The 25,297-nt window shown below is 43.1% G+C and overlaps 1 protein-coding gene across 1 annotated transcript; it reads right to left on the reverse strand.

The window, feature by feature from the left end:
• Positions 1-2,534: 2,534 nt before the first annotated feature.
• LOC139570492 (myosin light chain kinase, smooth muscle-like) lies at positions 2,535-24,210 on the reverse strand. Its single transcript, XM_071392396.1, has 15 exons — positions 24,084-24,210; positions 23,443-23,630; positions 18,865-18,900; positions 18,504-18,634; positions 18,117-18,273; positions 17,005-17,316; positions 16,705-16,801; positions 16,148-16,351; positions 15,507-15,724; positions 8,179-8,302; positions 7,614-7,766; positions 7,063-7,192; positions 5,062-5,143; positions 4,769-4,909; positions 2,535-4,245 (listed from the first exon to the last, which is right to left on the reverse strand). Exons 2-15 carry the CDS (start codon positions 23,603-23,605, stop codon positions 4,046-4,048), a joined length of 2,148 nt encoding a protein of 715 aa, XP_071248497.1. The 5' UTR covers positions 23,606-23,630; positions 24,084-24,210; the 3' UTR covers positions 2,535-4,045.
• Positions 24,211-25,297: the final 1,087 nt, after the last annotated feature.

The following is a 25,297-nucleotide window of genomic DNA, read 5'->3' on the forward strand; positions in this document are numbered from 1 at the left end:
TATTAATATGTCTACAGCGTGCAGTAGGATGTGTTGATCAGACGATTGACAGTTGTGCTGTAGAACGATAAACAATTAACCTTTCCTCTAGTGTGGATGCTTGCGAACGTGAGTTCGAGTCCGTACTCGCGATACATCTTGAAAATAACATTGCCGCAATACTGCCATCTGTAGGATGATAACGAGGGACTTTGTTAAGGACGCTCTTATGGAAAAGTATTCGTTCACATCCATCTAGGTAAACATTTGCAATTGGCTGATGCAGAATTTGTTCCAGGAAATAAATACTGTCATCTGGTGTACCAGGTTATCTGATGCGACCAGCTACACTGTAATGTTCTGTCATCTACCATTTTAATTGGCTGATGTAAATTTTGATGCGGAGAATCTGTTTCTAATGTTCGTAAGTATGGCCTCTGTGTGTCTGTCTGATCGACTTTTCACACTCGTTTAAAAATAGTTGTTTATTTGTTAATTGGGTGGATATAGTGGGAGACGAAACATGGCCAGAGAATTAGGACTCGATTTCAATCCGTATCGCAGAAGATCTGTGGTATAACGCAACTTAAAGGTCATTTCCGATTGTGCCGACATATGCAGCGTTTACCGTGAATGCAGTCTCTGCGAACGCAGGAAAAAACATTGCCTTTAAATTTGAATTGCGCTATACCGCAGATCTTCCGTGATATGGATTGAATCGAGCTCTTAATGTTGCTACTTAGTGAATAAGTTTGTGAAGATTTGCTGTTTTTAGATATTAACGAACAAATAAAAGTCCCTCACGACCTGGTTTTATATGGATGTTTAAATCGGACATCAGACAATCCTTGGTATAATATACTCTAAAGACCAAACTGTACTGTAAATACGAATGTTTCAGACACGAGAATGCATAAATCGAGTCAAATAGTGGTGGGCATTTTGACTAGCTTTCTTTTGTAGGGCTTAGGGTCAATCAAGTATTTGTTAATATAGCTTTAAGTAAAAAAAAAAAGAAAAAAAAAGTGAAGAGTATAGTGAAAAATAATGTTTGGGATGTTTATAAAGAGTTGTGGAATAAAAATGTAGGAGTAATTTTGTGCGGTTTGTAGATTGAGAAAATATAGATGAAACATGATACAGATTTAACAACATGACACTCTTGTTGGCTATACAGGACAAACAGATCTGGGACCAGTTTAGGAGTGCGTAGATACAGTGCCTTCAAAGTATTCATACCCCTCGACTTATTCCAGATCTTGTGTTAGCTGGTTGAGAGAATGCCTAGAGTGTGCAAAGCTGTCAAGGCAAAGTGTTGCTACTTTGAAGAATCTCAAATATAAAAAATATCTTGATTTGTTTAACCCATATGGAATCATGTAGTAACCAAAAAAAAATAATTTCATAGTTGTGATGTCTTCACTATTATTCTACAATGTAGAAAGAAAAAAAAGAGAAAAAAAACCTTGAATGAGTAGGTGTCCAAACTTTTGACTGTTACTGTAAGTATTAACACCACTGAGTCAATACATGTTAGAATCACCTTTGGCAGAGATTACAGCTGTGAGTTGTTCTGGGTAAGTCTCTAAGTGCTTTTCACACCTGGATTGTCCAACATTTCCCCGCATTAAAAAAATTCTTCAAGCTGTGTCAAATTGGTTGTTGATCATTGCTAGACAACCATTTTCATGTCATGCCACAGATTTTCAAGCAGATATAAGTCAAAACTGTAACTTGGCCACTCGGGAACATTCACTTTCTTCTTGGTAACCCACTCCAGTATAGATTTGGCCTTACGTTTTAGATTATTACTGCTGAAAGGTGAATTAATCTCCCAGTGTATAGTGGAAAGCAGACTGAACCAGGTTTTACTCTAGGATTTTGCCTGCTTATCCCCATTCAGTTTCTTTTTTTATCCTGAAAAACTCCCCAGTTTTTAATTATTACAAGCATACCCATAACATGATGCAGCCAACACAATGCTTGAAAATATGGAAAGTGGTACTCATATGTTGGGCAAATCCAATACTACGAACACTTTCTATTCAGCACAAAAAGTGAATTGCATTGCCGTGTTTTTTTTTTGCAGTATTACTTTAGTAACTTGTTGAATATTTTTATTCTGTACAGGCTTCCTTTTTTTCATTGTCAATTAGGTTAGTATTTTGGAGTAACTACAATGTTGTTGATCCATCCTCAGTTTTCTATCTTATCGCAGCCATTATTTTGTAACTGTTTTTAAACTATTGGCCTCGTGGTGAAATCCCTGAGTGGTTTCCTTCCTCTCCGGCAACTTAGTTAGGAAGGACAGCTGTATCTTTGTAGTGACTGGGTGTATTGATACACCATCCGAAGGGATATTCAATGTCTGCTTTTCTTTTTAACCCATCTACCGATAGGTGTCATTTGCCAGGCATTGGAAAACCTTCCTGATCTTTGGTTGAATCTGTTTGAAATACACTGCTTGACTGAGGAACCGTACAAAGATAAGGTAGTCATTCAAAAATCATGTTAAACACTATAATTGCACACAGTGAGAGTCCATAAAACTTATGTGACTTGTTAAGCAAAGTTTTATTCCTGAACTTATTTAGGCTTGCTATAACAAAGGGGTTGAATACTTAAGACATTTCAGCTTTTCATTCATTTGTTAACATTTATAAAAACATCATTCCACTGACATTATGGGGTATTGTGTGTAGGCGAGTGACAAAGAAATCAACATTTAATACATTTTAAATTCGGGCTGTAACAAAATGTGGAAAAAGTGAAGGGGTTTGGTAAAGCATTGTACTTTGCTGGTATTAAAAGTTAGTGTATCAAATGAAGTGTCACAACTGAATCAAAGTGAATGGAAAGTGGTGTGTTTTGAACTTTCTACACCCTCCTTGTGCTTCTAGTTGTGAGAGGCACCATTGAGGAACAGTTTACTGTCTGGAAGTCATGACACAAATCAACATGCAATAGTGAATTTACCCATCCTTGTGTACTTGTCATTTCTTAGTTTGCCCTTGCTATACATTTAGCCTTACTGTTAAATTTTTAGACCTCAGTTCAGCCCATTGTGTATTCTATTGTTTTTGAGCCACCCTTGACATCCATGGACATTTTAACAATGACCGTATCTCAAGTCTAAAGTGGCCTTCTCATCTCCTACATTTTGCAATAACCGGAAGTCATAGGAGATGGGAAGGAAACATGACCGACCGTGCTTCTACACCTGCATTGCTTGCTGTTTGGGGTTTTAGGCTGGGTTTCTGTACAGCACTTTGAGTACAGCACTGTAGATCAGCTGATGTACGAAGGGCTATATAAATAAATTAGATTTTATTTGAGGGGTCAATCTATCCCAGGGTCAAAAAACTGAAAAAGCAACAACAAAGAAATGGCATGAAAACAGGTCTCTCTCTGTACAGTGTCCTAATGAACACCCTTGCATTTGCTTTCACTGGTTCAGTTCTTCCACCTCAGAGCAGTTCACAACGATTATACATTTTAGACCAAGGTCACCTTCTAGATTGCGTTGTAGTTCAATTGCTAATTAAACTATATTTTGCAGTAGCTTGGTAGTAGTTAAGCTAAATTAAAATCTTGATAGTGGTTTCAGCAGTTAATTACTTTTTTTGCCATTTAGCTAACTACTACACACTATTTATTTAGCTAAAATATGGGTGAAGTAGGCAATTTCCTTTTCGACATCAGACCTGTCCAATTCTCACTTGACACATTGTGTAATTTGTCCTATTAAGCACAAAAACATTCTATTAACACGAGTGATCAGTTCTTGAAATTTGTAGCGTAACTTCTTCCAGTGTGAAGTAATTGATAGTTTGGTAAACTATCTTTTCAGAGTAGCTTCCCCAACATTGATTGTAGGCTACATCCCGATTCCGCACCCTTCTCCCAAAGTGTGCACTTCCACACTTCCCGTTATGGATTCAAAACATTGGATTGGTGTTATCATCGGCTACTAGGGAGTTTCCGCCATTGTTAAATCCATAACGTAAAGTGCACACTTTGGGGAAATAGGTGGAGATTAGGGATCCAGATGTTTTGTGTTTTCAGGCTACAGTTCCACGGTAAGTTTGGCCGAGCACAGCGCCTCCCCTAGGCCATTGGTGGCTCTGCACTTGTAAACCCCAGAGTCGGCAGGTCCCAGGTCAGTCAGGACCAGCTCACACATGCCGTCGTACTCCACGGTGACCCTCGACGACGATTCCACAGGCTCCTCATCCTTAAACCACACCACCTCCGGCTCAGGGTAGCCTGTGACGGGGAGAGACCAGGGTTAAAATGATGAGTGAAAGGGCGAGAAGGGTTGAAATGACAAGCCACAGGGCGAGACAATGGTTCAAAGGGCAAGTGACGGGGATAGGGTTAAAATGGTGAGTGACGGGTTCAAATGACGAGCGACGGAAAACTAAGGTTACAATAACAAGCAACATGAGACCAGGGTTAAAATTAAACTGTTGAAGTTCACAAGGGTCACCCTGAGCACGCCAATGGGAAGACTGCTTCACTGGCGACAGAGTGCTCTCATTGATCGTGTGTAGCAAATGGGTTTTGAGCAGGGTTGAGGTCAAATCTAATTGAAGTCGCTCTAATTGGAATGATTTGAATTGAAAATTCCAAAATGGAAACACTTGAAAATAGCTTCTCCTTTTCCATTTATTGAGAAGTCATTGGAAATTGACATTTTTTTCAATTATTGAATGTTTACTTCCTGAATTGACTTCAATTTGAATTGGCCCCAACCACTGCTCTTGATTAAGCTTCCAACCAATCGTACCCTGGACACGGCAGGCCAGGCGGGCGGTAGATCCACGGGGCTGGCTGGCGTCCCTTAGGACCTGCTGGAAGCGGGGTTCGCTCTGCAGCTCCTGATCCAGGGTTTGGATGGCCTGCTCTGCCGCCGGGCTCCAGCTAGCCTCTGGGTGGGGGGAGGAGAGAGGGAAAATAATACTGTCATCTTCCAACAAAGGTTAATAAACAGGAGCCTACCACTTTTCAGAAGTTGATTTAACATTAAAAAGGCAAAACACTGACATTGAGCCCTGGATGGTCAATGGATATGTCTCTTACCCTCCCCAGGGCTGCCAGGAGAGTCAGATCCGTTGGTAAGGTTTGCCATCCTCTGCAGTGCCAGGACAGCCTTGCCTGTTTTCTATAGTTATGGAGAGGGATATAAAACACCACATACAGTGGGGCAAAAAAGTATTTAGTCAGCCACCAATTGTGCAAGTTCTCCCACTTAAAAAGATGAGAGAGGCCTGTAATTTTCATCATAGGTACACGTCAACTATGACAGACAAAATGAGAGAGAAAAATTCCAGAAAATCACATTGGAGGATTTTTTATGAATTTATTTGCAAATTATGGTGGAAAATAAGTATTTGGTCAATAACAAAAGTTTATCTCAATACTTTGTTATATACCCTTTGTTGGCAATGACAGAGGTCAAACGTTTTCTGTAAGTCTTCACAAGGTTTTCACACACTGTTGCTGGTATTTTGGCCCATTCCTCCATGCAGATCTCCTCTAGAGCAGTGATGTTTTGGGGCTGTTGCTGGGCAACACGGACTTTCAACTCCCTCCAAAGATTTTCTATGGGGTTGAGATCTGGAGACTGGCTAGGCCTCTCCAGGACCTTGAAATGCTTCTTACGAAGCCACTCCTTCGTTGCCCGGGCGGTGTGTTTGGGATCATTGTCATGCTGAAAGACCCAGCCACGTTTCATCTTCAATGCCCTTGCTGATGGAAGGAGGTTTTCACTCAATCTCACGATACATGGCCCCATTCATTCTTTCCTTTACACGGATCAGTCGTCCTGGTCCCTTTGCAGAAAAACAGCCCCAAAGCATGATGTTTCCACCCCCATGCTTCACAGTAGGTATGTTGTTCTTTGGATGCAACTCAGCATTCTTTGTCCTCCAAACACGACGAGTTGAGTTTTTACCAAAAAGTTCTATTTTGGTTTCATCTGACCATATGACGTTCTCCCAATCTTCTTCTGGATCATCCAAATGCTCTCTAGCAAACTTCAGACGGGCCTGGACATGTACTGGCTTAAGCAGGGGGACACGTCTGGCACTGCAGGATTTGAGTCCCTGGCGGCGTAGTGTGTTACTGATGGTAGGCTTTGTTACTTTGGTCCCAGCTCTCTGCAGGTCATTCACTAGGTCCCCCCGTGTGATTCTGGGATTTTTGCTCACCGTTCTTGTGATCATTTTGACCCCACGGGGTGAGATCTTGCGTGGAGCCCCAGATCGAGGGAGATTATCAGTGGTCTTGTATGTCTTCCATTTCCTAATAATTTCTCCCACAGTTGATTTCTTCAAACCAAGCTGCTTACCTATTGCAGATTCAGTCTTCCCAGCCTGGTGCAGGTCTACAATTTTGTTTCTGGTGTCCTTTGACAGCTCTTTGGTCTTGGCCATAGTGGAGTTTGGAGTGTGACTGTTTGAGGTTGTGGACAGGTGTCTTTTATACTGATAACAAGTTCAAACAGGTGCCATTAATACAGGTAACGAGTGGAGGACAGAGGAGCCTCTTAAAGAAGAAGTTACACGTCTGTGAGAGCCAGAAATCTTGCTTGTTTGTAGGAGACCAAATACTTATTTTCCACCATAATTTGCAAATAAATTCTTAAAAATCCTACAATGTGATTTTCTGGATTTCTTTTCCTCATTTTGTCTGTCATAGTTGAAGTGTACCTATGATGAAAATTACAGGCCTCTCTCATCTTTTTAAGTGGGAGAACTTGCACAATTGGTGGCTGACTAAATACTTTTTTGCCCCACTGTACATCACTGAGAACCAGGCATCTGCCATTTGAATCAATGAGATGCTATTAACGGACCCCTTGTTGGTTCATTCACTGAGTTCGCCTGCTGGCCCAGTCTGTGCTTTAGCTCACTCCTCTCTGTTCATAGTCGTGCCAAAGATGTTTGTATGGCTGGACGTGATAACGATTGAAGAGTTGGCTTCAGCACATACCGTAATGGGGCCAGGGATGTGTTCATTAGGGCAGAAAACGTTTGAAATGGAATGTGATGTAGAATTAATTTGTGTAATGTAATATACCTTCCATCTGCGCTTGGCCAAGAAACGTCGAATCTTGTCCTTCTTGAGGACCTTGGTGGGCCGGCGGACCAGAAGAGTAAAAGAGGCCATCCAGGGGTGGGCCAGGGCCTCGTCACACAACAGCCTACACCTGAAGACGGGGTCAGGGTTTGGGGAGGGGCAAGAGCACACCATTATACCATTTCTTGCTTGGTTTCACACTCAGTTGCAAGCACAACACAGAATAACCTGCTCCAACTCCAGTAGTATATTGTTAGCCATTTCTTTGGATTTATACTCCACTAGATTTACTAAATAGAGGTGACTATTTATCTGTGACTTCACCACACGCCGCAGGTCTCCACACAGAATTTGGGTGCATGTCAGAGGTTGTAACTAAGCAAGTGTCAGTAATGTTTCGCTAAGGAGAACATTTTGGTGGAGTTTAAATCTAGCCTGACAGACTAAACATGCAGGCACGCATGTACACGTGTCCCAAGTGCATAAGACAATATGGATGCCAGCAAGCAGCCATCCAGTCAACCAACATCTTGACAGTAGGACACACAAACCTTGTGTCCTTCTTGAGCAGAGAGGTGATGAAGTCTTTAGCCTGGTCCGAGATGTCCTCGAAGCTTTCCTGGTCAAACTCATAGCAGGCGGCCGTCACCAGGCTCAGGGTCTCTGCGTCATTGTTACCTTGGAAGGGCAACTCACCGCTCAGTCTGGGAGGCAGCAGAGAAGCAGGGTTACATTGCCCATTGTTTGTGTTTATCGAACCATTCGACAGTTCCTATGGGGCACCGTTATATTTCTATAGCCAGCAGATGGCAGTAAAGGCAAGCTTTACACCCATTGCCACAAGATAACTTATGCTTGACCATGTTCAATGAGGCACAATGTTGCAAACTGTCTGATAGAAATATATGGTGTACAACAGCCATGCATGTCTCTATGACATGTAGAGTCAGCAACAACAAAAAACTGCTCTATTCATGGTATTTCTATCTGAAACGTTTAGCATGTTGCACCAGTGTGAACGCAACCCAGACATTTTTTTCTACAGTGCGCCCTACTGAACACCGGACCCTGGTGTACTTGAATAGAAGCAAGTCGGTGGGCCTGTTCATAACTCACAAGATGAAACAGATGACTCCGATGCTCCACATGTCAGTGGCCAACCCTACCGGCTCGTAGCTGATCACCTCAGGGGCCACAAAATCAGGCGTCCCATGCATCACCAACAGTGGGGTACCAGGCTCTGTATTGGAGAGGAAAACAGTTGAAAAACATGCCGGTCAAGGTTATTATATTGATACCGGCCACATTCCAGGTTCTCTTTATTGCAGTCTCAGGAGACTGCTGTGTCATGTTAATGTGGTATTGTGAAATCTGGTCAATTGCGCAGCAAGCCTGCAATAAAAATGACCTATAACGTGCCCATTGTGTTCAAGATTTTTCATCCATCTCTGTACAGAGCGGATCAAATCACAATGGAACAAACTCAAAGTGAATTTCACATCTAAATACAGTATACTTTACAGTAACACAATAAAATACATAGACAATAATACATAAAAGGATGGCAGCAAGCGTCTCAAGAGTTATGCTCTCTCAATGTCCAGTAGTCAAATACAAAAATAAAAATGGGTAGTGGATATCAGAATGGAAAAACGAAAAAGGGTAGTTGGTACTGGATAGCAGGTAGTGTAGGGTCCATGCATGCATCTGCTGACAAGCGATGCTAGCCAGTGCAGCTGCAAGATATGTGGACTACCCTTTCCTGTTTACTAACCTCTGTCTCCCTGCTGATAGTGTGTGCCCAGCAGAGTATGTGAGCGAGGAGCGGAGCGTGGAGCAAGATGACCAAAGGCTGGTGCATAGGCCTTCTTTCCCGCTCCAGTAGCCTCACTTCACAACTGAGCTCAGGGCATGCCCGCCCCAGCATGCATTTGTAGTCTACTTGTGTGCTGCTAATAGCCGCTTGCTTTAGCTACTGTCATGGAGTTTCATAAAGAAATTGATCAAAACACACAGATGCTAAATCAAGGTGACTTACTAAGATGAGGACCAAGAGCAAGAGAGTGAGTGCGGTGCGGGTCTGTGCCCAAACAGTTCCAGCTTCTACTTTTAAACATCCACCTTTCCAGAAATAAGTCTCTCACTGTTGCCGCTCGTTATAGACCCCCCTCAGCCCCCAGCTGTGCCCTGGACACCTTATGTGAATTGATTTCCCCCATCTATCTTTAGAGTTTCTACTGTTAGGTAACCTAAACTGGGATATGCTTAACACCCCGACCGTCCTACAATCTAAGATAGATGCCTTCAATCTCACACAAATTATCAAGGAACCTACCAGGTGCAACCCTAAATCCGTAAACATGGGCACCCTCATAGATATCATCCTGACCAACTTGCCCTCCAAATACACCTCTGCTGTCTTCAACCAGGATCTCAGAGATCACTGCCTCATTGCCTGCGTCCGTAATGGGTCCGCGGTCAAACGGCCACCCCTCATCACTGTCAACCGCTCCCTAAAATACTTCTGCGAACAGGCCTTTCTATTCGACCTGGCCCGGGTATCCTGGAAGGATATTGACCTCATCCCGTCAGTAGAGGACGCCAGGTTGTTCTTTAAAAGTGCTTTCCTCTCCATCTTAAATAAGCATGCCCCATTCAAAAATTTTAAAACTAAGAACAGATATAGTCCCTGGTTCACTCCTGACCTGACTGCTCTTGACCAGCACAAAAACATCCTGTGGCGTACTGCATTAGCATCGAATAGCCCCCGCAATATGCCACTTTTCAGGGAAGTCAGGAACCAATATACACAGTCAGTTTGGAAAGCAAAGGCTAACAATTTCAAACAGAAATTTGCATCCTGTAGCACTAATTCCAAAAGGTTTTGGGACACTGTAAAGTCCATGGAGAATAAGAGCATCCCCTCCCAGCTACCCACTGCACTGAGGCTAGGAAACACTGTCACCACCGATAAATCTATGATAATCGAGAATTTCAATAAGCATTTTTCAACGCCCGGCCACCCCTGGCTACCCCTACCCCAGCCAACAGCTCTGCACCCCCTGCAGCAACTTGCTCAAGCCCCCCCCCCGCTTCTCCAACCAAATCCAGATAGCTGATGTTCTGAAAGAGCTGCAAAATCTGGACCCCTACAAATCAGCTGGGCTAGACAATCTGGACCCTCTCTTTCTAAAAATATCCGCCGCAATTGTTGCAACCCCTATTACTAGCCTGTTCAACCTCTCTTTCGTATCGTCTGAGATCCCTAAAGATTGGAAAGCTGCCATCATCCCCCTCTTCAAAGGGGGAGACACTCTAGACCCAAACTGTTACACACCTATATCCATCCTGCCCTCGCTTTCTAAAGTCTTCAAAAGCCAAGTTTACAAACAGATCACCGACCATTTCAAATCCCACCGTACCTTCTCCGCTATGCAATCTCGTGGGATGGGTGCACCTCATCCACGCTCAAGGTCCTAAATGATATAACCGCCATCGATAAAAGACATTACTGTGTAGCCGTCTTCATCAACCTGGCCAAGGCTTTCGACTCTGTCAGTCACCGCATTCTTATCGGCAGACTCAATAGCCTTGGTTTCTCAAATGACTGCCTCACCTGGTTCACCAACTACTTCTCAGAGTTCAGTGTTTCAAATCGGAGTGCCTGTTGTCCAGATCTCTGGCAGTCTCTATGGGGGTGCCACAGTGTTCAATTCTCGGGCCGACTCTTTTCTCTGTATACATCAATGATGTCCCTCTTGCTGCTGGTGATTCTCTAATCCACCTCTACGCAGACGACACCATTCTGTATACATCTGGCCCTTATTTGGACGCTGTGTTAACAAACCTCCAAACGAGCTTCAATGCCATACAACACTCCTTCCGCGGCCTCCAACTTCTCTTAAATGCTAGTAAAACTAAATGCATGCTCTTCAACCGATCGTTGCCTGCACCTGCCCGCCCGACTAGCATCACTACTTTGGACGGTTCTGTCTTAGAATATGTGGACAACTACAAATACCGACAGTTGCAGTCGGAAGTTTACATACACTTAGGTTGGAGTCATTAAAACTAATTTTTCAACCACTCCACAAATTTCTTGTCCTAACCGACTTGCCAAAACTATAGTTTTGTTAACATCTACTTTGTGCATGACACAAATCATTTTTCCAACAATTGTTTACAGACAAATTATTTCACTTATAATTCACTGTATCACAATTCCAGTGGGTCAGAAGTTTATATACACTAAGTTGACTGTGCCTTTTAACAGCTTGGAAAATTCCAGAAAATTATTTCATGGCTTTAGAAGCTTCTGATAGGCTAATTGACATCATTTGAGTCAGTTGGAGGTGTACCTGTGGATGTATTTCAAGGCCTACCTTATAAACGCAAGTATAAACACCATGGAACCACGTAGCCGTCATACCGCTCAGGAAGGAGACGGCTTCTGTCTCCTAGAGATGAACGTACTTTGGTGCGAAAAGTGCAAAACAATCCCAGAACAACAGCAAAGGACCTTGTGAAGATGCTGGAGGAAACAGGTACAAGACTGTCTATATCCACAGTAAAACGAGTCCTATATCGACATAACCTGAAAGGCCGCTCAGCAAGGAAGAAGCCACTGCTCCAAAACCTCCATAAAAAGCCAGACTACGGTTTGCAACTGCACATGGGGACAAAGATCGTACTTTTTGGAGAAATATCCTCTGGTCTGATGAAACAAAAATAGAACTGTTTGGCCATAATGACCATCGTTATGTTTGGAGGGAAAAGGGGGATGCTTGCAAGCTGAAGAACACCATTCCAACCGTGAAGAATGGGGGTGGCAGCATCATGTTGTGGGGGTGCTTTGCTGCAGGAGGGACTGGTGCACTTCACAAAATAGATGGCATCATGAGCTGGGAAAATGATGTGGATATATTGAAGCAACATCTCAAGACATCAATCAGTCGCAAATGGGTCTTCCAAATGATCAATGACCCCAAGCATACTTCCAAAGTTGTGGCATAATGGCTTAAGGACAACAAAGTCAAGGTATTGGAGTGGCCATCACAAAGCCCTGACCTCAATCCCATAGAAAATTTGTGGGCAGAATTGAAAAAGCGTGTGCGAGCAAGGAGGCCTACAAACCTAACTCAGTTACACCAGCTCTGTCAGGAGGAATGGGACAAAATTCAACTAACTTATTGTGGGAAGCTTGTGGAAGGCTACCCAACACGTTTGACCCAAGTTAAACAATTTAAAGGCAATGCTAGCAAATACTAATTGAGTGTATGTTAAGTTCTGACCCACTGGGAATGTGATGAAAGAAAGAAAAGCTGAAATAAATCATTCTCTCTGCTATTATTCTGACATTTCACATTCTTAAAATGAAGTGGTGATCCTAACTGACCTAAGACAGGACATTTTTACTAGGATTAAATGTCAGCGCCAAAGTGGTGTGCAAGCACCGCTCCATGAGCGAGGATAGGGATTTCCAACCGCTCAACTCTGCTCACATGCTCTGGTGCCCAGTGGAGGCTGATGGAAGGAGCTATAGAAGGACGGGCTCATTGTAATGGCTGGAATGGAATAAATGGAGTGTATCGAACACAAACTTATGGAAACCACATTTGACGCATTTCCATTCATTCCATTCCAGACATTACAATGCGTCTGTCATATAGCTCCTCCCACCAGCCTCCTCTGCGTGTGTCCATTTCATGGGCAAGCTGTTGTCAAAAAATTGCTGGCCAGCTATTTTACAAATCTAGATACAATGCATTCGGAAAGCATTCAGACCCCTTCACTTTTTTCCACATTTTGTTACATTACAGCCTTATTCTATAATGGTTTAAATAAAACAAATGTTCCTCAATCCACACACAATACCCCATAATGAAAACAGAGTGAGAGCAAACTGAAAACAGGTTTTGGAGAATGTTTGCAAATATATTACAAATAAAAACAGAAAAACTTCATTTACATAAGTACTCAGACCCTTTGCTATGAGTCTCGAAATTGAGCTCAGGTGCATCCTGTTTCCATTGATCATCCTTGAGCTGTTTCTACAAATCCATCTGTGGTAAATTTAATTGATTGGACATGATTTGGAGAGGCACACACCTGTCTATGTAAAGGTCCCACAGTTGACAGTGCGTGTCAGAGCAAAAACCAAGTCACGAGATCGAAGGAATTGACCGTAGAGCTCCGAGACAGGATTGTGTTGCTGCACAGATCTGGGGAAGGGTACCAAAAAATGTCTGCAACGTTGACGGTCCCCAAGAACAGAGTGGCCTCCATTCTTAAATGGAATAAGTTTAGAACCACCAAGACTCTTCTCTGTGCAGTTTCCTTCCTCTCTGGCAACTGAGTTAGGAAGGATGCCTGTATGTTTGTAGTGACTGGGTGTATTGACACACCATCCAAAGTGTAATTAATAACTTCATCATGCTCAAAGGGATAGTCAATGTCATATTTTGTATTTTTTACCCATCTACCAATAAGTGCCCTTCTTTGCGAGGCATTGGAAAACCTGGTTAAATCTGTGGTTGAAATTCACTGCTCGACTGAGGGACCAAATTTTTACTTCTGCACTTACTTAGGCTTGCCATTAGAAAGGGGTTGAATACATATTGACTCAAGAGATTTCAGCTTTTCATTTTTAATGACACTGAACAAATATAAATGCAACATGGAACAATTTTAAAGATTTTACTGAGTTACAGTTCATATAAGGAAATCAGTCAATTGAAATACATTTATTAGGCCCTAATCTATGGATTTCACATGACTGGGAATATAGATATGCATCTGATGGTCACAAATATGTTAAAAATGTAGGGGCGTGGATCAGAAAACCAGTCAGTATCTGGTGTGGCCTGTGGAATGTTGTCCCACTCCTCTTCAATGGCTGTGTGAAGTTGCTGGATATTGGCACGAACTGGAACACGCTGTCGTACATGTTGATCCAGAGCATCCCAAACATGCTCAATTGGTGATATGTCTGGTAAGTATGCAGGCCATGGAAGAACTATGACATTTTCAGCATGCGACAGATCTTTGCGGCATGGGGCTGTGCATTATCATGCTGAAACATGAGGTGATGGATGAATGGCACAACAATTGGCCTCAGGATCTCGTCACGGCATCTCTGTGCATTCAAATTGACATTTATAAAATGTAATTGTGTTCGTTGTCCGTAGTTTATGCCTGCCCATGCCATAACCCCACCGCCACCATGGGGCACTCTTTTCACAATGTTGACATCAGCAAACCGCTCGCCCACACGTCTGCCATCTGCCCGGTACAGTTGAAAGAGCACACTTCTCCAGCGTGCCAGTGGACATTGAAGGTGAGCATTTGCCCACTCAAGTCAGTTATGATGCCGAACTGCAGTCAGGTCAAGACCCTAGTGAGGACAACGAGCACGCAGATGAGCTTCCCTGAGGCTGTTTCTGACAGCTTGTGCAGAAATTCTTCAGTTGTGCAAACCCAAAGTTTCATCAGCTGTCCGGGTGGCTGGTCTCAGATGATCCCGCTGATGAAGAAGCCGGATGTGGAGTTCCTGGGCTGGTATGGTTACATGTGGTCTGCGGTTATGAGGCCGGTTAGACGTACTGCCAAATTCTCTAAAACAACGTTGGAAGCGGCTTATGGTAGAGAAACAAACATTCAATTCTCTGGCAACAGCTCTAGTGGACATTCCTTCAGTTAGCATGCCAGTTGAACGCTCCCTCAAATCTTGATACATCTGTGGCATTGTGTTGTGTGGCAAAACTGCACATTTTAGAGTGACCTTTTATTGTCCTCACTGCAAGGTGCACCTGTGTAATGATTATGTTGTTTAATCAACTTCGTGATATGCCACACCTGTCAGGTGGGTGGAATATCTTGGCAAAGGAGAAATTCTCACTAACAGGGATGTTAACAAATTGTGCACAAAAAAAGAAATAAGCTTTTTGTGCATATGGAACCTTTCTGGGAAGTTTTATTTCAGCTCATGAAACATGGGGCCAACACTGTACATGTGATGTTTATATTTTGGTTTAGTGTCATTTTTTTAAACATAATTCCACTTTGACATTATGGGGTATTGTATGTAGGCCAGTGACAAAAAAACACCATGTAATCCATTTTAAATTCAGACTGTAAGACAACAAAATATGGAAAAAGTCAAGGGGTGTGATACTTCCTGAAGGCACTGTAGGTCTGTTCTACGCAATATTTATTTTGACCTGATTCTGAACGTTCCACAACGTTGTGCCCACAACATTGTGCCCTACTGCACATGGCCCTTGTATCTGCAGGACACTATGACGACCCTTTTTACACTACTGGGTTGAGCTCAGCCAAGCTGTACTGTGCAAACAAAATATCTGAGCCAGGAAAGTAGCAAAATAATGTTCGGGTCAGCACGATAGTTTGAAAACACCATTAGTCTCTACTCCAAACCCACTCACCCAGCTTGGCTGCCAGGCCAAAGTCGATGATCTTAATCCGCGTGCCCGTGGTGTCCACACACACAATGTTTTCTGGCTTGAGGTCCAAGTGGACAATGTTCTGCCGGTGGATGTACTGCATGCCCTCCAGGAGCTGTTGCATGTAGCGTGCGCTGGTAGGCTCCGTGTGCTCAAAGTTGTCGTCCACGATGCGCTCAAACAGTTCCCCGCCGGCAATGCTAGAGATGTATAAGGAAGACCAAGGTCCTCATGTCAAACCAATCCATAGATCCTGTAGCTCTAGAGGATTGCATAGGCCTCAATGATACAAGCCCGTTATTAGACTGATCCCTTGCATATGCACGTTCAATGTAAACAATGTAGATCTCTCAACAGCCGTGCAGCCTGGTCCAAGATCTGTTTGTGTGGTTTTGCCAAGTCCAAACTTGGCAATGACAACAACCATAGGAGATCTAGGTACCAGGCTACAAGCAGTGGCCCTCAATCCTATCTCCAGGAAAGTGCAGAAGAGAAGAGAAACACACTATAAACATGCACACATATTGACATGCACACATTATATTGTAATGGAAACTCAGTAAAGACATCAATGCAATTGTACTCCTGGAATAATCTTAATGATTGGAACTGGCTGTGCTTACTACTCCATCACCATGATGATTTCGGAGCGGGTGTCATAGGCCCCGAGGCACTGCACCAGCTTGGGGTGGTGGAGACAGTTCATCAGCTCGATCTCCCTGCGCGCCAAAGCCTTCGCCTTGGAGCTATGGGCCCGGTAGAACTTCCCTGCACACACCTGACCTGTCTCCTTGTGACTCAGCCTGAACACCTGGCCAAACTTCCCCCTGTTGAGGTTCCAATAGGCAGTTAGCGGGGTTGTGTTCATTAGGACACACAGTAGCAAAAACGTTTTCAAGTGTCTTAAAATGTGTCGCCACAGAAAATGAAAATCGACAAGTTCATGGTCATATTCACAAGACACCAAACAGAAGAAAACTAAACAAAACTGGGAGGGAATACCTGAACTTGTCCAATGAGAACACTCATTGTCGCTTTTCGTTTGCTATGATGAGCACAAATTAATACAACCCAGATAGTACTTCAGTTTCGGACAGTTTTGTTCCGTTTCATGCCAACTGAACACAACCCAGTTCAGCAACGAGTCAATATACTGAGTGAGTGACCATCTAATGCTTACACTCCCAGCTTCTCATGCACGTTGTAATGATCCTTGACTTTGTGCGTGGTGTCAATGGTGACAGTCACATACGATTGGGATTCCTCTTTTGGCTCTCCTTCAAAAGCACAGAATGAAGATTAGTCAACAAGAACTACTGTACAGTATATGTGTAGTTGAATTCAACAGAATGTAGATACGAGACATTTAAAGGAAAAACCAATAGACAAGGGACAACCAATCAGATCAACAACTGTTTTAAGATCTAAACTTGTAGTAATCATCAAAGTCACTGTTTGGAGAAAATCAATATCCACCAACCTCTGGTGTCCATCTTGACACAGTCCGACACCTCACTCGGCTCACTGACACCTGCCAAATTGTAGGCCCGAACGCGAAAGCGGTACTCCCCCAGGGGCTCCAGGACCGAGCGGATCCGGTACGAGGTGTTCTTGCAACGGGTCGTCACCTCAGTCCAGTCCTCAGGCTTCTCAGTGCCTTCTCGTTTCACCTCTACCGCGTAGCCTGTGACGGCAGTGCCCCCGTCGTAGCTGGGCCCCGACCATGACAGGACCAGGGAGCAGGAGGAGAGCTGGGAGACCATGGGACTAGATGCCGGAGGGTGAGGCCGGTCTGAGAAGACAGGGAGACAAACACAGAGCCTGTGAGATTACATTTGCTTCCTTTTGAAAGCACTGATCTGACATGCCTGGTGTGGTGGATTTGGATTCCTAAGGAAGGATGCCATTTGAAAGCATTGGAACAGGATCCAAGGTAGATGTGGTATAGAATTGGAACAGGGCCCAAGTTAGATGTGGTTTCCTAATACTTAACTTAACTCATTAGTTCAGTCATGTTAGAGCAGTGATGATACCTCAATGTAGGAAAGAAGGAAGGAAGCCATTTAAAACTATTGGAATAGGGCCCATGGTCAACTTTAGATGGAAGCAATTGAGCTCCGAGAGACCAAATGCATAATTCTTTTGACATAGTCGAGGTCAGCAGCTGTGAACTTTTCCTGCTTCACCCTGAACAAGACTGTTCAAGATGAAGACACATTCCCCGAACCGTAGGGTTCGTTGACATTGAGTTTACTAGCAGGACTATTCTTGGAATTGTTACGTGCGAGTAACCATCTCGTCTTGCTCTGTGGCTCTCCAGGAGCAGAATCGAGGCTCATTGGTATTATGTTGTGGTAATGCAATCTATCAGCAATAATTGTCAATTGGGATAAGGCAGGATCGCATTCATTAGTGTACACTGTAGCAAAATGTTTTGCAACAAAAAACTAAAACAGAGAGGGACTAGCTGGATTTCAGCAAGTCCCTCTCTGTTTCAGTACATTTTCTTTCATTTGGTGCCTAGTGAATATGACCCTAGTTTATTGAACGGTTGAAACTTTAGTGATCATGAACACGCCCCAGGATACTCACCGATAACACTGAGGGTGACTGTGTGCTGAGCCAAGCCCCTGCGATTCCGCACCAATATAGTGTATGTACCCGCATCGTCCGGACAAGCCTGAGATATCTCCACACTGCTGTCAGTGTCACTGCTTTCTACACGAGTCCTCGGCCTGCCTGCAACCACCTGCATAGAGGGAGAAGAGACAGAATAAACCTATTCTTGGACTAAAATGCACTTGAGATTGATGTTTAATCCAGGACTAGACTTAATCCGGTAAACTGGTCCCAGATGTTTTGAGAAGGAAAACATTTAACTTAATCTGTGAAAAGTTGTACATTTATTTAAAGTACCAACAATAGATATGATAAAGCCATACAGCCTTATTTCTGACCCCAAGCCAATTCAACCCAGACCTGCTCTCTGTTGTAGATCCAGCAGGAAGCCACAGGAACACTGCAGCTCCTGAAGGCACAGTGGAGTCTGGCCTGCCGTCCCACCCGCACCTCCAGCTGCTCTTGGGGGTCAAGAAACTCCAGCAGGGGACCTGGAAGAGGCAGAGACAACGAGTGGTTAACATCACATCACTGAGCTCAACTCTTTTTGCAAAGCATGCAAACTGCCGGTTTGAAGCATATTTCAAGTTGGGTAAAGTTTGACTTGCTCTTGGTACTTTAAGTGTTCAATGAAACACATGCGAATAGGAGGGCCTTTGTCTTGATACTTATTATTCTAAATCTGAGTGGAGGACAAGCAGTTGTTAATGGATCAACTCACCCTTTTCAGTGGAGACTCGTCTCTTTGAGGTGATATCTGAAAAGAAATGTGTCACATTACATGGGTGATTGACTATGGGAAGATAGCAATTAATATTATAACTTTTTTGGGGGGGGTGTAAGATCGCAATTGCCTACTTCTCGCATCCTCTCTCCTGTCTCATCGTCTCCTTTGGGATTTGGTTGGCGGATCACATCCAAATTTTAGGTGCACACATCTAGGGCTGTTACGGTGACTTATTACTGTCACACCGGTGGTCATGACAGCAGTCAAATTCCACGTGACCGTTTAGTCACGGTAACTAGGCTTCTCCAAGCGCCGATGCTACTGATGGTCATTAGTAGCCTACCAAACTTGCTATCTGCCTGGTACTCAGCACTCTATTGTCCTTCTCATCACTCTGACATCAATGCAAATGTGATTGAACATCTCACCGAACACGTTGCACAGCAATTCAATAGGCTATGCAATTGTGTGAGAAAACAGACTGAAGGGCCTCTATTAAAAAGAGGATCCCATCAGATTTTTATAAGCTAGGCCTACTATATTTATTTCACAACTTTCCTAATATTAAGCACATTGCTTCTCTTTACAACAGGAGTATAGCCTACCTGGATGGCATGAAAATGAACCATGGGAAAAGCGTCCTCTATTCACTATTTAAGTGCATCGATGAAGTAAAAATGTTTCTCCTGCTCCTGTTTCGAGACAGGTCCATGATAATGGTCCATTCTAAATCAAAACTAATTTCACACACATATTATTTAGTATATGTAAAGACAAGATTACATCAAGAATAGTCTGATGGGTGACAATATTAGCCTATCACTTGCGAATCAAATCAAATTTGTCACATGCGCCGAATACAACCTTACAGTGAAATGCTTACTTACAAGCCCTTAACCAACAATGCAGTTTTAAGAAGAAAAAAAAGTAAAAGTAGTTGATCCTTTTGTCCAGGTGGGAAAGGGCAGTGTGGAGTGCAATAGAGATTGCATCATCTGTGGATCTGTTGGGGCGGTATGCAAATTGGAGTGGATCTAGAGTTTCTGGGATAATGGTGTTTATGTGAGCCGTGACCAGCCTTTCAAAGCACTTCAAGGCTACAGACGTGAGTGCTACGTGTCGGTAGTCATTTAGGCAGGTTACATTGGCGTTCTTGGGCACAGGGACTATGGTGGTCTGCTCGAAACATGTTGGTATTACAGACTTGGTCAGGGACAGGTTGAAAATGTCAGTGAAGACACCTGCCAGTTGGTCAGCGCATGCTCAGAGCACACATCCTGGTAATCCGTCTGGCCCTGCGGCCTTGTGAATGTTGACCTGTTTGAAGGTCTTACATCGGCTACAGAGAGCGTGATCACACAGTCGTCTGGAACAGCTGATGCTCTCATGCATGCTTCAGTGTTGCTTGCTTCGAAGCGAGCATAGAAGTTATTTAGCTCGTCTGGTAGGCTCGTGTCACTGGGCAGCTCGCGGCTGTGCTTACCATTGTAGTCCATAAAAGTTTGCAAACCCTGCCATATCCGACGAGCGTTGGAGCCGGTATAGTACGATTCAATCTTAGCCCTGTATTGACGCTTTGCCTGTTTGATGGTTCGTCTGAGGGCATAGCGGGATTTCTTATAAGCGTCCAGATTAGTGTCCCGCTCCTTGAAAGCGGCAGCTCTAGCCTTTAGCTCAGTGCGGATGTTGCCTGTTTTCCATGGCTTCTGGTTGGGATATGTTGGGATATGCCAGTGACTGATGTGGTGTACGCCTCAATGCTATCGGAAGATTCCCAGAACATATTCCAGTCTGTGCTAGCAAAACAATCCTGTAGCATCTACGTCATCTGACCACTTCCTTATTGAGTGAGTCACTGGTACTTCCTGCTTTAGTTTTTGCTTGTAAGCAGGAATCAGGAGGATAGAGTCATGGTCAGATTTGCCAAATGGAGAGCGAGGGAGAGCTTTGTACGCGTCTCTGTATGTGGAGTAAAGGTGGTCTAGAGTTTTTTTCCCCTCTGGTTGCACATTTAACATGCTGGTAGAAATTAGGTCAAACAGATTTAAGTTTCCCTGCATTAAAGTCCGCGGCCACTAGGAGCGCCACCTCTGGATGAGCATTTTCTTGTTTGCTTATGGCCTTATACAGCTCGTTGAGTGCCGTCTTAGTGCTCAGCTTAAAGCACGAAACAGCGCATGCTTTTTATCCCAAATTTTTCACACACTCATGTAGCCTAGCCCGTAGGCCTATATTTTTTGATAAAGTTTGTATTTGTTATTTATTTTAATTTTACCTTTACCACGTCAGTTAAGAACAAATTCTTATTTTCAGTGACAGCCTAGGAACAGTGGGTTAACTGCCTTGTTCAGGGGCAGAACGACAGATGTTTACCTTGTCAGCTCGGGGATTCGGGATTCGATCTTGCAACCTTTCGGTTACAAGTCCAAGTCTAACCACTAGGCTACCTGCTGGCCCGTATCAAATCTAAAGTGGCTAATCAACTTCTTAAAATGAAGGACATTAATCCGTTTTACAACGGGTGTAGAGCCTAACTGCCATACATACACAACGCATGAATTTCAAGTTTGGGGAAGATCATTTTCACCATAAAAATGCACCTTTATAATAAAATCATTACATGCATAATCACATTTGTGGTCACTTTTGAGAATGGTGTTTACCTGCAAATGGAACATTTGCGCTTATAGCCTACTGCCCTGTGTGCGTTGCTGTGCTTATAATGTAAAAAAATTGCCTAATAGTTTATCAACATTTTAAGCTTAACATTCTTATCTGTTGCCTCAGTCTCATTGCTTAAAAGGTTTTTTGATGCTAGTGATTGTATTAATTTGGGATCTATCCAGTGGCGATTTTAGCATGTCCATTTTGATGGGGCCAACTCACCCCAAAAATTGTGATGAATGCCATCAAAGCCACTACACAACAGTAAACAATACATTAATTGCACTATCAAGGTGACAAATGGTGCCCACAAACTGTTAGGGCCTACATAAAGTCCCAACAGCAGTCTCAACACCTTACCACTGCTACACCTGGCTATCAGCTGAGCCTTGTCTGGCAGCGAAACAATTCATTCAGCCTCATTTACTGCCTTTAAAAAAACATAGCTGATATGGCTGACTTGCTTAAACAAATATGTTTTTTACTGATAATTGAGATGTACAAACTATGGCTTAAGGGGACGACGAGTGGATAAGAGGCAATCCGTAATTTTGATTAAGACATTAATGAGCGAGCTAGGACAGACATGGTCAATGTAACTATTTGTTCAGCACTTTTTAAATGTACAACGACAGAATTCTGAACGTGGGCCGTTCTTACAGTATTCTCCCTGTACACCAAGTCAGAACCGTAGGATAAATAAAGGGGGCATATAAGCAGACAATGAAAGCTTTTAAAATATTTGATGATGACATTTCTCTAAAATAAGCTATAGGCTAAATGTGCACCACCAAGTCGGAACAGTAGGTGAAATTAAGAGGTGAAAATATACCTGTCACGCTGGTATAAAGGATTTGGAGACAGGCGCAGGAATACATCATCTTGGGTTTTTAATAAACCCAAAACAAACACATATACAAAACACTGGGATGTACCCAAACAAAAGAGCGCGGGTAAACCTCGTAGAACGACACGGGAGGAGACCCATAATACACAATGCACAAAAGACGCAGCACAGGCTGAGACACCGCATACTGTAGGTACTCACATGACCAATGGTCAGAACAGTAGGCTAAGTTATGAGGGGAAAAGGGACCAAATTATTAGGGTGACTAATTTGGCTACTAACTGCTTACTACACAACATACACTTAGTATTACTTTCTTAGCTGCAGTATACATATCTCCCTGGCATATTACATAATTTATGCAGCAGCATACAAGACATTTTTTTGTACTGTCGGAGCTTGTCGGAGCTTGTTTTTTTCCCCCGAGTTCCCAGTTGTCTTGAACACTGAAGTCAGAGATTTCCCAGTTCCGAGTTTCCAGTCATTTTGAACGCGGCTGAAGATTTAAATATAAGGCAGCTTTGCTGGCTTGAACCTCTGAAGAGGTGTTATTTATTTTACGTCACCAATATTTTGGCAATAGGCTCATGCATTCAACATGTAATAATTATAACTGGAATTATTAGAAAATGTTATAAGTGGTTCAGTTGTATAGATACACAAATGCCTTTGAACATGTTGATATTGTCAAATCAACAAAACAAAAAAGAGCCTTCTGGCCATACAGCAAGGTAGGATAATAACAACAAACATCCAGAACTAGTCTAGGGGCTTGCTTACCTCGAGAGTCAGGCAAACACCTCTGAATCATATGCTAATTAGGTTTCGGATGATCAGTGAGGGTCAGTTGCTTGTTCTTCAAGAGTTCAATCACTGAGATTCACATAGTCCCCAAAACGTCCACAGAACTACAAAATGATGACTAAAATAATTACTACCATTGCTACGATAAAGCACTATGCTATTTTTCAAGAAGGTCTGAGTCCCGTTCTTCAAGAGCCAGAAATATTTGATTGATGTCAACAGTAAACTATTTAAAATAGTTCAAACTGAGTCCTTACCTGTTGATATGGTTATCTGCTTGCTGCTACCCCCCTGAGCAGTGTCCCTGTCCTCCAGCTCATTCTTGATCCCCTTCAACACAAACTGAGGGGCGGCAGGCTTAAAATTCATCCGAAAAGTGGACACGAAAGTCTTCTTGGGGCCCATGCTGGCCTTGTCCATCTTTGCCAGGTGAAAATGGCCACATCTGAAGAGGCAACCATTCAATGTTAAGCAGACACGACAAGGTTTCCGATTCGCTGTCTGTCAACGACCCCTTTTTCGCCCTCTCCTTTTATTGGCTGTCTCCTTTTATTTCTTCTTGATTTCTTTCTCTCTCACACTCTTATCTCTTTCACTTTCCATCTCTCTGCAAAGCGATGTGTCAAACTCTCATATGTTCCCTTTGGTTCACAATTCACACCTCATCTGGCATTGCTTTCACACTGGCTACAGCCACTAGCTAGCTCTCTATCCCACCACAGGAAACCACTATATTTATCAGGTTCAATTATATGGCTGGCCAGTGGCCCGCCTCCCCCTCCCACAACACAACAGACAGAGAGAGAACATACTCTCACACACACACACACAACAAAAACAAAGAGAGATATAGAGAAAGAGAGACATGGAGAGAAATGAACAGAGAGAGTTCACCTACTTGGTTATGTCCTTCACCAAACACAGTCACCAAACGCCTCTGCTAAGCACACCTAGCTAACTGTCACAATAAATCACATACACACAGAACACACACCACAAACAAAAAACAGCCTCGTCGTTCTCCTCTGTGGCATGTTTGTTTGGCAATCTCTACGCCACTAATGACATCACAGGAATCTAGGAGAGCAAGTAGGACAGCTTTTATATTTGTCTAACCCACTGTGTCAAACCACACTACAAATAATAATCTCCAATCTAGCTGAATGAATCTTACAGTTAGGGATTTCTCACAGAGATAGAATGTTGTGGATAGAATTGAGGTATAGGTGATATACGTTCACTTGAATATGTTCACTTGCTTTTGGAAATCCCATGCAGGCTTGCTGTTTCTGAGAGTGTCTTGTTGTGTCTGTCATTCAAGGTGTGTTCCATGGTTCCAGGGTTTACAGCAGTTTCGCCAGATTGGGCGGTTTTACAAACAACTGGGAAGTTTTACAAGCATTTGTTTTGTCATTGGGCTGGTAAAAGTGTAACTTTTTTGTGCATTGGGCAGGAAAGTGTCAATAGTATCTGGCAACGCTGGTTCACAGTTGTAGTACAGAATGTCTCTCTGCCTGCTAGCTGGGGCCATTGCTAGGCCCATCTTCTCTCATGCATATGTAAAGGACTGTGTGAAGAAGCTGACTCGCCACTCTCACCATTGGAAGGCACATTTTTTACTTCCCCTTATAAATGGTTTGGAGCGTTCATATTTTATATTTAGTTTATGTGACAAAACAAGCAGGTATAGTGTAGAGAATCATTGTACAATCAAAACCGCTCTGAAATATCTTTTACATAGCCAAAAATATTTTATTTTCAGCTTTTTGAAGCTGGTGTACAAAACCTAAAGTAAAAGCCAAAACTAAATTAAAGAACAGGGAGCATAGAAATACTGCCCATAGAAGAGATCTAACAATTTTTAGATGTTAAATGAGAATTACAGATCTATAACACACATTTCAATGTGAATTTGGTCAGCTTGCCCGAAAACATTTTGCCACTTTAATGTTTGGTCAAGTCACATTTTGGCCATTTCAGTTTCATATTTGAATGCGGTAATTTAGGTCTACCCATTTGCAATCCTCCAAGTCCATGTGATGTGCAGGTGCAAATGGACACTCGCTACACCGATGAGAAATATATTTCACCTTTATTTGTAGTCCCATGTAT

This window comes from Salvelinus alpinus, chromosome 3 (assembly GCF_045679555.1).
Source record: "Salvelinus alpinus chromosome 3, SLU_Salpinus.1, whole genome shotgun sequence".
NCBI lineage: Eukaryota > Metazoa > Chordata > Actinopteri > Salmoniformes > Salmonidae > Salvelinus > Salvelinus alpinus.